Consider the following 14,349-nt stretch of genomic DNA (forward strand, 5'->3'; position numbering starts at 1 on the left):
AAAGTTCAAAACTGCGGTTTGACCGCAGAGTTTCGAGAAAACGAGGAGTTCCACCGACTAGTTAGAAGAGCAGCCGTCCTTCCTCTGGTTCCCTGTCACCGTGTGGAAGATGTGTGGTTCCAGGCCTTGGAGGATAGTGATGACCAGACCGCTCCTGTGATGCGATTCAAGGACTATGTGATAGAAACCTGGGTTGAAGGACACCTTGAAATGTGCAACCACTCCGACCATGACGGCCAAAGAACAACAAATGCAGTTAAGGGATAGCACAACAAGTTCAACAGAATGTGTAGACGGACCCACCCAAACATCTTTGTGCTTATAGAGTTAATTCAAAAGGAACAGGCTGCGATTGAGGCAAAGATCATCCAGATGACAGCAGGTGGAATTGTCCGTCCCTAAAAAGGAAGTATCGTCAGTTAAATTCCCGTCTTCAGAGTCTCAAGAACAGGCTTCGTCAAGGTGAAATGGACTTGATGGCTTACGTGGATGCTGCATCTCATCTCGTTCATTTTTTAAAATTCGTGTAAAAATTCTTGAATGAAGTAGTGATATCAATTATCATGAATATATTATTATTTTGTAAACGCAGTTTTTAAATTTACATGTGTTTGAGATATAACTATGTAGAGGATAGTTTTCCTGACATTAATACAATATTATTTTTTTATGTGATCCTGTCTATTGGTGCGACATCTTAAATTGATGAAAACGCAGCCACTTTAGTATAACTAATACCTGAGAATCTGGATAGAATGACCCAGGAGTCTTTCACAAAGATGATCCCCAAAGACAAGAACAACAACACGCCACCTTGTTCTGAGTAAGGTTTTATCTTATACATGTATGTACGTACATATTAACTGGTTATTGAAATCCATTAATACTTTTTTACAAATTTATTTATGAATGGATTTATAAGGTTCTGCTTTAAAGTAGACTACATCAGGAATTCATTTTCCAATCAAGACTTTAATAAAAAAAAATTGTGGTTATTGTTTCTTTCCTTGTAATTTGTGCCTTGCTGGTCCTTTGAATAGAAAGTCGATGCATTAGATAACATTACTATTTTTTATTTTTAACGAGAGAATATGGAAATCCAGAAGACGGATTGGTAAGGATTCTCTCTCTCTCTCTTTTATTGTAATGCTACAAAGTCAACTTAAAATATACTGTATTATGTATGTTTGCATTCTTTTTAATTTCATAGAAGAGTCAGGGACAAGTTTTGGAGTTTCTGAAGAGGCATGGAAGAAATATTAAAGTAAGAAAATACTCTTGACATTTATTTAATATTTTTTTTAAAAGTACCATATGTAATAATATATTCTTTAGCAACATTGCGAAAATATTACCATAGTTTATAAGTTTTAATTTTAAAAAAAATGGATTTTTTTCTATCAGGAATATGAGAATAACACAAAAAAAGAAATTGATTTGGGAGAAAAACGGTTGGATGCCGGAGAATACGTAGAGAAAGACGTCTGCGAGGACGACGACGGCCATTTTATACCAAGGAAACTCCTTCTATTTAAAGTGGAGAAATTTAAGGTATATATAAAAACTAGCTGATTTACAATCAACCGTAATAGTTCTTTAATCATCAAACGTAGGATCCCACAGTTCTAAGTTGACAAACTACGTTCTGAAATTGTTAATCGGCTGAAATAATTATATTAGTTTGAAGATCTTGGTTTATTTATTTTTTTTCTTTAAGACTGAAAATGACGGAAGATTGGGATTCAGGAAAAGCACAAAGAAATTCCGCGCCCCTGTTCCAAAGTATACGCACAATACAACAGATGTAAGTAATATATAATAACCATTTACAAGAAATTTGAGGTATACTAGTACTACGAATCGTCATTGATCGGGGGGGGGGGGTCGTGGTTTTCGTGAGTAGCCCTTTCCCACGAATTTAAATCCGCGAACGTATATGTACATGTACACGCACATTACCAATAAAATTACGTCCCCTAAAACCTGGAAAATATTAGCTACCCACAAACGTTGACCCCTACGAATAAACATGATTCTACAGTAGTCATTGACAGTCAACCTACTTATAATCCTCAAACGAATGATATTTCATGTACTGACTTGCATGTAATTGGTATAACTCAATAATAATAAAAATCATTTTAGCCCCTCTCCGTTCTGCGGTCCTTCAATTTACTGCCTGCCAAGTTAACTACAGCACATAATACATTAGCAAATGCTTATTTCCTACTACTTCAAGAGGCGAAGGTTGGCTGAAGAACTGTAGCTCTCCAGTCAGAAAAATTCGAATGTGCGACCGTAGATCTACAGTTTCTTACTTGTCAAAAAGTTGCAAATTACGACTGTGGAGCCAAAGCAATAGCTAGAGATGAAATATTGTGTTATAATAACCTATTCCTGTTATGAATATGTATTTATTATCCTTTCTTGATCAATCAGTTGATCAGCGGTATTTTTGAATGTTGATACGACCCCTGTACCTCATTCGTGTTTGTTGTTTATAGATTTACTACGTTGAATTTGTTATTTATGGATAAAATACGTGTTATTCATTGTTGATATACATTGTTCCTTTACTCTAAAATGTGTTACTTACATAGACATGATCAGATGTTGTTTTATCTACTACAATTTATAAAACATGTGTTGTATTTACTTTTATTTCCAGGTCGCCATTGTTGCACCAGAAGTTATGTTTAATGTATTTATATTACCTCAGTTCACTCTTTGTTTTCGTATGGAGGGCTAACTAAATTATCTTTGATGTATAGCGTGTATTCATTATAATGTGAATTATATGAATTATGATCACCGGTGATTATGTGGTGAGGCTCCGGTGGTTTCTATCTGAGCACGTTCGTTGCCCCGGTTGATCTAAGTTTCTATATATACCGAGGGTGGGTTTTCTCCGAATAAGAGCAAAATTATTTTTGTTTGAGCCGTGTAAGTATTAATAACATGTAACGGGTTATTCCCTTAATTAATTACCAACTTGAGAATTTAGGCATTAGGAAAGATTAATTTTAAAGTCCCTTAATTAATTAGTTTTAATCAAATTTTATAATCAAATAATTCAGTTTTCAGTGATAGAAATTTTAAAGTTTTAAAGTAAAGATTCAGTATTATAGATTAATTATTTTCAGAGATTACTTCTCTGAATCTTATAAATATTTTTATTTATTAGGTATTTTCAGATATTAGAGATTATTTCTCTTCCTCTGAAATTTTAAAACAGTAAAGTTTACAATTTTAGGAATAAATTAGAGTTGGATTAATTTATATATATATTATTTGGAATTCAGACATTCTCAGGGCAAATAGTTCAACCATCCTCCCCTTACATTGATAATTGTTAATTAATTGGAGCCAAAGTTGTACTGTTTATTGTTTTTAGTAGTGTATTTGTTTATATTTTGTGTGTTATAAGTCAATAAATTAAGTAAACTTAAGTAAACTTTACAAGGCTGTTTCTTTTAACCGGAGAGTCAAATAGTCTGGTAATTCTAGACTATATACAAGTATAAAATAATCCTGACCAAATATTAATTAAAAGAGAAGCATCCCCTAGAGAAAATTTCAGCTCTAATTATGTCCAAGTGTCACATAACGCTACTTTTTTTTCGCACATTTCTAGACAGATTTCCCAACAGACAATATCATTCTCACCTTATTTAAAATCCGAATTCAAGTCATTTTTAAGGGACCTAGATACGATTAGAGTTGAAAAATATTATTAATATTAATATTTTTCTATTTGTGTATTTTGATCAATTCACTAAAATTTCAAAGCTAGAAATCAAGTTACAAGCGAGATACAGAGGAAAGAAGTCGGTGTTATGCAAACAATGCTTGAGATTTATATTTGTTACAAATAAGAAAAGCAAAAATATTATCAATTCGTCCATCCATTAATTTCATATCTAATAGATTGCAAGTTCAATTACTAAAATCTTTGTATGATTTTAAGGGGTTTAATTAGTATAAAGATTCATCTTTAAATTTTTTTTTTAAATTTGAATTTTAACAAATCTATCTCATTTTAAGGTTAACATTGAAGTCTATGGGAAAAAATGCATTTTTAATTAATATATCTTAATAGTACATATAATTTCCTCACAAATCTCTTGGGAAAAAGCTGCAAAAGCTTTCCTTTTTCTTGACAATGCTAAAAAAATTCATTATTTACCTTAGATATTTTTAATAATTGAGTTTTTTTTTTAAATTTTGCAAGGGGAAGACAACTCTTTAAAAAAGTTCCAAGTGCAAAACGTTCATTTAATCGACTGCATACATATTCCCGAGTTTGGTTTATGTCGGTCTCATACTTTTTTTTAAAACAGATATTCAATATAGTTAATATCAATCAAAATTGTTAAATTCACCTCAGTTATGGATGGAAGCTTATACCAATACAATACATATGTAAACAATAACAGGACCTCAGCTTTGTTAAAAAACAAAGAACTATAACCTGTTACTCGCATGTAACTTTATATTTCATTTTTTAAATTTTTACAAAGCATTAAAAACACCCATATTAATTATTGACAAATAGAGAAAAAATAAATTTTGAAAATTTCAGCTCTAATTATGTCCAAGTCCATTTAAAGTACAAACGTGTAAACTTTAATTTACTTCTATCCTTCCCAAGTCGTCACAATCAGCCTGGACAACTTGTTTCTTTTGTGTTCCATTGATTTTTTTCGTTTCAAGGAAAAACACGGGTACATCAGTTTATTTTCTAGTTAAAAGCAACGCATTTTGGTTCACAACCCACGATACATGCATTTGCTTCTTGACGCGAGGCGAATTTTTTAAAATATTTTGAATGCTTATATCAGTGGTTATTCCCTTTAAATCACCGCTGCTGCCATTTGACTGTTTACCATAGTTGGGCCTAAAAAAAAAGTTGTGTGTTTAGGGTAACCCGACCTAACCTACAAAATGCCCCTATCCTACCATTTTTAGATGTCTGTTTTTATCCGATTGTAAATTTTTTATTATTTCAATTGAAAAATACGTTTTTAAATATGACACAAACAAACATTCTTAGGATTCATGCAGAAAAAAATATGATAAAATTAAAAAACATCCCTACGTACCTAACCTAATTTTTTCACCAGTGTTACCCTAAACACCCGATTTTTTTTTATAGGCCTTGGTCGTATCAACATTTGGACCCCTTGTCTAGTTGTATGTATGAAATTGTAGTTTTTGATATGTAACGAAATTGTTTCCATCCACAGGATGTCTTTCTACTTCCTCAAGTTGACGGAAAGCCGTACAACCTTCACTTTGATAGTCGACAGACTCATGGATCGTTTAGTACCAGCCCTTCACTGCACGGTTATATGTCCTTTTTGCATCACGAAGAAAGTGACTTTCAGCCGGCCTGCCGACCTTAAAAATCATACTTAAGAGGCACAAGGAGACCATAGTTTCCTTCAATGTTCCTGATGATACCTTTTTCTCTGAAAATAACTGTTTTTGGATCTCCTCTGGCCTGCAGTGTATAGATCCCTGGTTGAGCCAAACGAGAGTAACTCCAAAGCCTCCAGTAAGCTGAGGACCCTGATCCTTAATTGCATAAAGAAAATTGTGTTCACTCCAAAGCGGCGAAGGCAAACGTGTCTTAAGGGATTGATGGCCCAGGCTTAGAATTTCCGTGTGGCATCATCTAATGAGTATAATTTAAAATCCCAAGGGCTATTCACCATTCTCTCGATTTCCCTGGTCCCCGACAACCTACATGTATTGGCAGTACAGGAGAAAGGCAGTTCGTATTACCGGGTAGAAATCGACAACAGCATACTGCTAGATCCCAGGGGTATCGCCAGCCTGTCCAGAGAGATTACAGTTCTAAAACCAAGCAACTCCAGTATACACCCCCTTGTGATTATAACTGCAACATGAAAAGTTCATTAAGGCAATTTTAAAATTGCAGAAAAATCTAATTACTGAACATGAGTTACACCTTTTTGCGGAGTCAGGCATCAAATCCCTGCCATCAACTGCCAAAACAGTTCTTTTGATTAGCACTATCCCTGCTTACACTGAGAAGCCAAAGAGGAAGAAAATTTGCCTTCAAGAGTACCACTTTACAATGCCTCACTCTGCTTTTCCTCCTGCTGCATTGCCAGTGCTTCCAGACGGCCTTCGAACACCAGCTATCATCATCCCAATAGAATGTGCCATCATCCCTGATACATCCACATCACCTGCAGAACAACCATAGACAAGTGAAAAGCTGTCAATGTGACAGCAAACCGGGTTTTCTTTTATGTAAACTGTATCCATGTCAACCCGTATCCAGTGAAATGGAGAACCCTATATGCAACATTTTGCCCAAAAAAGACTAAGTTCAGAAGCTAGTATTTTTTTCATAAATTATCGGAAATCAAAATCCTAGCAATATGCACACCTCTGATATATGTACAATTGATCTGCAAAAGAACAACTTCCTATCTTGAAAACTGTAGGGGGAGTTATTCGTACAATGAGGGTACCCTATATGCAATGTTTTGCCAAAATATGACTAAGTTCAAAAGCTGGTATTTTTTTCATAAATTATTGGAAATCAAATTCCTAGCAATATGCACACCTCTAATATAAGTACAATTGATCTGCAAAAGAACAACTTCCTATCCTGAGAACTGTAGGAGGAGTTATCCGTACAATGAGGGTACCCTATTTGCAATATTTTGCCAAAAAATGACTAAGTTCAAAAGCTGTTATTTTTTTCATTAATTATTGGAAATCAAAATCCTAGCAATATGCACACCTCTAATATATGTACAATTGATCTGCAAAAGATCAATTTCCTATCTTGAGACCTGTAGGAGGAGTTATCCGTACAATGAGATACCCTATATACAATATTTTGCCAAAAAATGACTCAGTTCAATAGCTGGTATTTTTTCGATAAATTATCGGAAATCATAATCCTAGCAATATGCACACCTCTGATATATGTACAATTGATCTGCAAAAGAACAACTTCCTATCTTGAAAACTGTAGGAGAAGTTATCCGTACTATGAGGGTACCCTTTTGGCAGCCGCCCGCCCGCCCACCATTTTGACCATTTTAATAACCGGATTTTTCCGTTGGAAAACCCGGTTAAAAACTCTTTCTGAAAGAGCTAGGACACTCTTGGCTAAAGGTTGCATGCTCTTTTTCCACCAGCAGACGCCAGTCGGAGCAGTGGGAGACAGTTAAGATGTCCAGCAGAAGTACTGATTCTTCCTGGTTTCACTAAGCGGAGCCCAGACCAGAGGCTGTTGGAGGTTAATTATGCAGCTCTGTCCTCCAGGCGAAGTAGACCAGGATGGAGGTGAGGGACCAGTTGACATCCGCTGCTTATCGATGAGTCGAATTTCCTTGCGTTACCTGAAACAGCAGTACTCTCGAAAGTATTAGCTTATGGAAGCAGGACCCTGAATCGGGCTGAAAGGAACTACTGTGTGACTGACAAGGAGCTTCTTGCTGTTCGCTGTTTTGTTCAATATTTCAAACAGTATTTATTAGGACAGAGGTTTGTCCTAAGGACAGACCACCAAGCATTAGTCTGGCTATACAAACTAAAGGAACCTAAAGGAAGAGTAGCTTGTTGGATTGAAATTCTTTCTGCCTATACTTTTGAGATAGAGTACAGACCTGGAACTCGTCATGGTAACGCTGATGGTCTATCCAGATGTCCCAACCCAACCGACTGCAAATGTCCTGAGAATGATAGTTTAGAAAGCCTTAAGTGTGGGCCCTGTATTAAATGCAGAATGAGGGCAGAGATTCTGAAAAATTCCAGAAGATCAGACTCAAAGAGGTGTTAATCGAGTTTCAACAAGAAAGCGCGACCACTCTACAAACCTACCTGAGGGTACGGCATGGATGTCAAGATATAACTCATCCAGTTTACTGTGTCTCCAGATGGAAGATGTTCATATTGGTCCAGTACTTCGGTGGAAACTTTCTGGCAGTAAACCTACAAAAGGGGAACTAGTAAAATATTCTCCAACAACAAGACATTATGTGTGTTTATGGGAACAACTCTGTTTCAATGATGGGGTTTTGTATAAAGAATGCACAACCACACTAGGCCATACAATGACCCAGTTTATAGTTCCAGAGAAGTTGAAACCCGAAATTCTACAATTATGTCATTGTTCTTTATTATCTGGACATTTGGGGGCCAAAAGGACCAAGCATACGATTACACAGCAATTTTATTGGTATGAAATGAGAGATTCGATTAAAACTTTCATTCAATCCTGTGATATATGTGCGACCAGTAAGAAGACAATTAAAACTCCAAGAGCCAAGTTGGGAAGTTGTCCTGTTGGTGTACCCTGGGAGCGAGTCGGTGTTGATTTCCTTGGACCCTTACCTATAACCAAGCAAGGAAACCGCTATATTATGGTCTGTATAGATTACTTCTCCAAGTGGGTTAAAGCATTTCCAGTACCTGATCAGACTGCTCGTACTACCGCTAAAGTTTTACTTGAAGTAGTTGCCCATTTTGGTTGCCCCATGACTTTACACTCAGATCAAGGCAGAACAAATAGAGAAAACTAGAACGACGGCAAGGAATCCGAAATGCAATGGTCTAGTGGAAAGATTTAATCGAACCCTCATCCAGATGATCCGTTCCTATATAGTTAACGATGACGAATGGGATGTTTACCTTAGCTGTGTTACTGCTGCGTATCGTTCTACCCCTCAAGAGTCTACTGGATTGACACCAAATTTGCTCATTTTCGGTCGAGAGGTCCGTCTTCCTTCTGAGATTATCTTCAGACCTGAAACATCCACAAGAGAATTAACTTCATCCTATGGTACCTACGTAGAGGAAATACGAAGTCAACTTAATAAAGCACATGAGATATGTCGCAAATATCTGGGACGAGCAGCCGAGCGCCAGAAGAATTTATATGACTCAAAAGTTTTCACACATAGCTACTCTGTGGGCGATCTGGTGTGGAAATTAAATGAAAACATATATGCTGGAGAATGTACCAAATTACAGCCTGTTTACGTGGGCCCATGTGTGGTGGTTAAGGTTCACAGTGAACTAGTATTCGAAACACAGATGGATACCCGTGGGTTTCAAAAAGTAGTGAATCACAATAAACTACTACCATACCGAGGCGATAAACCCCCTAAGTGGGCCCAGAAGCTAGCGTCGACCTTAAAGATTTAATGTATTCTTTGTGTTTATACATAGTTGTGATGATAGACTACCTAATAAAACATTTTCTATTCACTTGTCTTGTGAACAAGTCTCAACCAGTACCACTGTTAGAAAGGGGGGGGGGGCCTTGTTATATTCCATGTATAGAATTTTACCAATATTGTGTTGGTCTTAAATTTTACCAATATTGTGTTGGTTTCATATTTAATTGTTGACTTGATTCACTTACAGATCTCATAATGGATGTCTCCGCTGGGAAACGTGGTAGAGTGTGGTCCTGCAAGCCCAGTGGGTACAGAGGAGAGAAGCTATCTGTGACCAACCATGTATACCAACGACATTTCAATCTCTTGAGGATTACCCTTTCTCCTGTCGGCTGTGCCAATTCACCGCTTTTCAGAGGACCAAGTTTGTAAAACATGGGAAATGGTATTTGGAGCATAAGATGCGGGTGGCAGACGGCCCAGAGCCTCCAGTGAGCTCGTACCTTCAGATGAAAGACAACACCGCCATGCTGGAGGAGATGATGGTGGTGCTGTCTGTGGAGGATTCGTTGAGGCACTGGGAGTCCCGCAGGCGACCATCCAGTCTTCCTCTCCCTGATGGTCCTCCAGTTTCCCTGGCCGCTGCCGTACCACTTAGTGTGACCTCGTTGCCGCCTGTACCCGTTTTCATCTCTTCCTCCCTTCCGTCTTCCATGTTGGCTTTCTCGTCACCGGCAGTCTCCCTTTCAGCAGTCTCCCTTCCAGAAGTCTCCCTCCCGTCCTCGGCAGCCACCCCCCCCCCCCCCCCAGTCGGCGTTGGATTCTTCCCTACCGGAATTATTGACTGAGGAGGACCAACAACTTTTGGACGAGTTCATCGTGAGGGAGCCTTCTTCCACTGAGGTCGAGCGGAATCAGAAGACGGAGAGCCTGGAGAGAGAGGTGGAAAGACAGTGGCGAGTTATTGAGGAGCACTAGGCTACCATTTCAGCCTTGAGCAGGGGTAGGGATGAGGCGCCTAAGTCATTCCATGATGGTCCGGGAGAGGGTGAGCCCTACCATCCGCGTCCGCAAAGGTCATCGGCCATCGGAAAGATTTAATCGAACCCTCATCCAGATGATCCGTTCCTATATAGTTAACGATGACGAATGGGATGTTTACCTTAGCTGTGTTACTGCTGCGTATCGTTCTACCCCTCAAGAGTCTACTGGATTGACACCAAATTTGCTCATTTTCGGTCGAGAGGTCCGCCTTCCTTCTGAGATTATCTTCAGACCTGAAACATCCACAAGAGAATTAACTTCATCCTATGGTACCTACGTAGAGGAAATACGAAGTCAACTTAATAAAGCACATGAGATATGTCGCAAATACCTGGGACGAGCAGCCGAGCGCCAGAAGAATTTATATGACTCAAAAGTTTTCACACATAGCTACTCTGTGGGCGATCTGGTGTGGAAATTAAATGAAAACATATATGCTGGAGAATGTACCAAATTACAGCCTGTTTACGTGGGCCCATGTGTGGTGGTTAAGGTTCACAGTGAACTAGTATTCGAAATACAGATGGATACCCGTGGGTTTTAAAAAGTAGTGAATCACAATAAACTACTACCATACCGAGGCGATAAACCCCCCTAAGTGGGCCCAGAAGCTAGCGTCGGCCTTAAAGATTTAATATGCACAATATGTATTCTTTGTGTTTATACATAGTTGTGATGATAGACTACCTAATAAAACATTTTCTATTCACTTGTCTTGTGAACAAGTCTCAACCAGTACCACTGTTAGAAAGGGGGGGGGGGCCTTGTTATATTCCATGTATAGAATTTTACCAATATTGTGTTGGTCTTAAATTTTACCAATGTTGTGTTGGTTTCATATTTAATTGTTGACTTGATTCACTTACAGATCTCATAATGGATGTCTCCGCTGGGAAACGTGGTAGAGTGTGGTCCTGCAAGCCCAGTGGGTACAGGGGAGAGAAGCTATCTGTGACCAACCATGTATACCAACGACATTTCAATCTCTTGAGGATTACCCTTTCTCCTGTCGGCTGTGCCAATTCACCGCTTTTCAGAGGACCAAGTTTGTAAAACATGGGAAATGGTATTTGGAGCATAAGATGCGGGTGGCAGACGGCCCAGAGCCTCCAGTGAGCTCGTACCTTCAGATGAAAGACAACACCGCCATGCTGGAGGAGATGATGGTGGTGCTGTCTGTGGAGGATTCGTTGAGGCACTGGGAGTCCCGCAGGCGACCATCCAGTCTTCCTCCCCCTGATGGTCCTCCAGTTTCCCTGGCCGCCGCCGTACCACTTAGTGTGACCTCGTTGCCGCCTGTACCCGTTTTCATCTCTTCCTCCCTTCCGTCTTCCACGTTGGCTTTCTCGTCACCGGCAGTCTCCCTTTCAGCAGTCTCCCTTCCAGTAGTCTCCCTCCCGTCCTCGGCAGCCACCCCCCCCCCCCCCAGTCGGCGTTGGATTCTTCCCTACCGGAATTATTGACTGAGGAGGACCAACAACTTTTGGACGAGTTCATCGTGAGGGAGCCTTCTTCCACTGAGGTCGAGCGGAATCAGAAGACGGAGAGCCTGGAGAGAGAGGTGGAAAGACAGTGGCGAGTTATTGAGGAGCACCAGGCTACCATTTCAGCCTTGAGGAGGGGTAGGGATGAGGCGCCTAAGTCATTCCATGATGGTCCGGGAGAGGGTGAGCCCTACCATCCGCGTCCGCAAAGGTCATCGGCTCCTCTCAGGAGGTCTCCTAGGAAACTACAGTCGGTGGTGCGCGTGGTTACCAGACCGAATCGTCCCAAGCCCCAGCAGCGTCCCTGGCATAGATCACCATTAGATGACTTATTTCAGCCAGACCGTCCATTCCGTAAATCTAACAAGAGACATTAGGATGTGTAATTAGATATAGATAGGTTGTGTAAGTATTTGTTCACGTTAATTTTGAGCCAGTATTTTTCATTCTTGAATTTTTTTTATGTACTATACAGCTTGGATTAATATTAAATATTGTAATCTTCTACTCATTATTATATGATAAAAGTAAATACTGCGTAATGATTGTGGAATTGGTGGAGTTCTTGTTTATTTAATTGAGAATTATTAATTAATGTATGAATAATAAATATTAACCATTGTGGAGAAAAATGTACTAAAAGTATTGAATTGTTTTTTTTTCATAATTGATCTTTGCTGGAAGTCTTCTTTTTTTTCCTTTGTGCTGGCATTATTGTAGATAGCTACATGTATCTATGATATGTTTCATTATTTGATTCTGTTTGATTGATAAATGACAAGTGTATTTTGTTATAATAATGCCGTAAATGAGTTGGAATAATTATTTTAAGTACAGTATATATTTTTTTTACTGTGTGTGAAAAAGGTACGAGTATATTTAATATGGTAGACATGTTGATTGCCAGTCTACAAAGTTATTATTCTTTTCTTTGTGTTCTTCTGGCACACTATAAATACCCCAACACTGCTCTCTCCTTTTTGTTGTGTGCTAAGGAAGCACACGAAGATTATGCAGCAGATTTGAAGGTGTGTACTGTTTAAGTATCTAAGTGACTGAAGTACATTTGTAGTAATAGGGTTTAATTAATTATTACTAGTTATATTGCTAGTTTAATTCATATTTACTAGTTCAGTACTAGTTATTTCGATTTATAGAGAGTTAAGGAATATTTTCTCTGTATACTTGTAGTGGCGATATTTATTCGTATTTTATCGACAGCCTTAAAGTTTTATTTTGATCGTGGGATTTTACGTATAGGATATATATACTGGATATAAGTACCAGTTAATTTGTGTCGGTAATTGTACAGATTTTGCCATCGTCCCAAGGGTTGAGACTTGTCTGATGCTCTTTTTGAACGGCGTTGTTATTTGTGTCATGTTATTTATGGTTGAATAAATAATAAACTTTACATCGTTTTGTTCTCAACACAAGGCGTTACAGAATAAATTTCTCCGAGAAATATAGAGGAAAAAGTATACTCGGGCTCTCTTCGTGGTTCGAATGGTCCGTGTCGCATCTGGCTTGGCGCTAGAAGCAGCAACAAGTATGGATTTTAGTATTTTAGCATTTAGTTAAGAACACGTGGGTTGCCGTGCATGAACATAGACTCAGAGTCATGGTTATCATAAAGTTGGATGCATCCATTGTTGCATCATACCAAGACACACTGTGTTGTTCCGGAGCATGTTACTCTAGAACCACAGAGTGTAAACAACCAGCAAAAGACCTGCAAAGCTAGAGACATCTGCCTGGGCCACTTTCCCTACCTGCCTTGCAGACTTGATCGATATATGAATTTAGAATACAAAGAATAGGTAAGATTATTTATTAGAATGTTACACAGCTATACATTGGAGAGTCGTGTATCTCTCCTCACAATAATGGTTTTAGTATATGCCTGATAGTACATAATGATGAATTTAATTTAAGCTTTAAAGAAAGTAATAATCAGTGTCATTTATAAAATGGGTAACCTTCCGAGCTAGGGCCACCTGCCTGGGCCACATCAATTATCTGCTACGTAGATTTGACTTGACCTGATGATTGATAGGAAGAACACAAAGAATAGGTTATTAAATTTATTAGATTACTACGCTATATATTGGAGAGCTATGCATATTTCTCACAATGGTGGACAGTTTATACATGTGGTAGATAACTATTGGTTTAGTTCAAGCTTGAAATGAAGTAGATAAATGGAAAAGATGCGGCTGAGTATATACTAGTTGGGAGACCACTTCACCGTCGCAGACCAAGAAATAGGCAGCACACATTGAATAGTCTCTCTCGTAACATGCAAATGTTGCCTTCCGAACTTTGAGTAAGAATTGGTCCTTTTCTCCAGGTCTCTGTCAAACTTGGTGAATAATTTTTTTTTCCACTACAATTGAACATCTGGATTTTAACTCATTGCTTCACACCCTCTACAAATTTTTAAAAAATCTTTTTGTGTCTTAGAATAGAACATATAATAACTGTTTACTGCTCGGTTAATGTACCAATTTAAATTTCATTTCATAGTATACCCTTTTCTTCTTGAATTTTAGTTCTTACCGTTCAAACGAACATAAAATATTTACAATATTGCTATATTCCCTCAATAGAATTTACCAATATTGTGTTGGTTTAAAGTTAACCAATATTGT

General features: G+C 38.2%; 1 protein-coding gene and 1 long non-coding RNA gene across 2 annotated transcripts; one reads left to right on the forward strand and one right to left on the reverse strand.

Annotated features, from left to right (window-relative positions):
- The first annotated feature begins 755 nt into the window (after nucleotides 1-755).
- Nucleotides 756-6,562, forward strand: LOC136271493 (uncharacterized). Its single transcript, XM_066071606.1, has 6 exons — nucleotides 756-823; nucleotides 1,087-1,114; nucleotides 1,211-1,264; nucleotides 1,405-1,551; nucleotides 1,718-1,804; nucleotides 5,247-6,562. The coding sequence occupies exons 1-6, from the start codon at nucleotides 756-758 to the stop codon at nucleotides 5,403-5,405; spliced, it is 543 nt and encodes a 180-aa protein (XP_065927678.1). The 3' UTR covers nucleotides 5,406-6,562.
- Nucleotides 6,563-7,474: 912 nt separating this feature from the next.
- Nucleotides 7,475-9,495, reverse strand: LOC105337593 (uncharacterized). The gene is made up of 4 exons (XR_010711014.1): nucleotides 9,416-9,495; nucleotides 8,680-8,794; nucleotides 7,870-7,980; nucleotides 7,475-7,721 (listed from the first exon to the last, which is right to left on the reverse strand). It is a non-coding gene; the product is annotated as an uncharacterized lncRNA (long non-coding RNA).
- Nucleotides 9,496-14,349: the final 4,854 nt, after the last annotated feature.

This window comes from Magallana gigas, chromosome 2 (genome assembly GCF_963853765.1).
Source record: "Magallana gigas chromosome 2, xbMagGiga1.1, whole genome shotgun sequence".
NCBI lineage: Eukaryota > Metazoa > Mollusca > Bivalvia > Ostreida > Ostreidae > Magallana > Magallana gigas.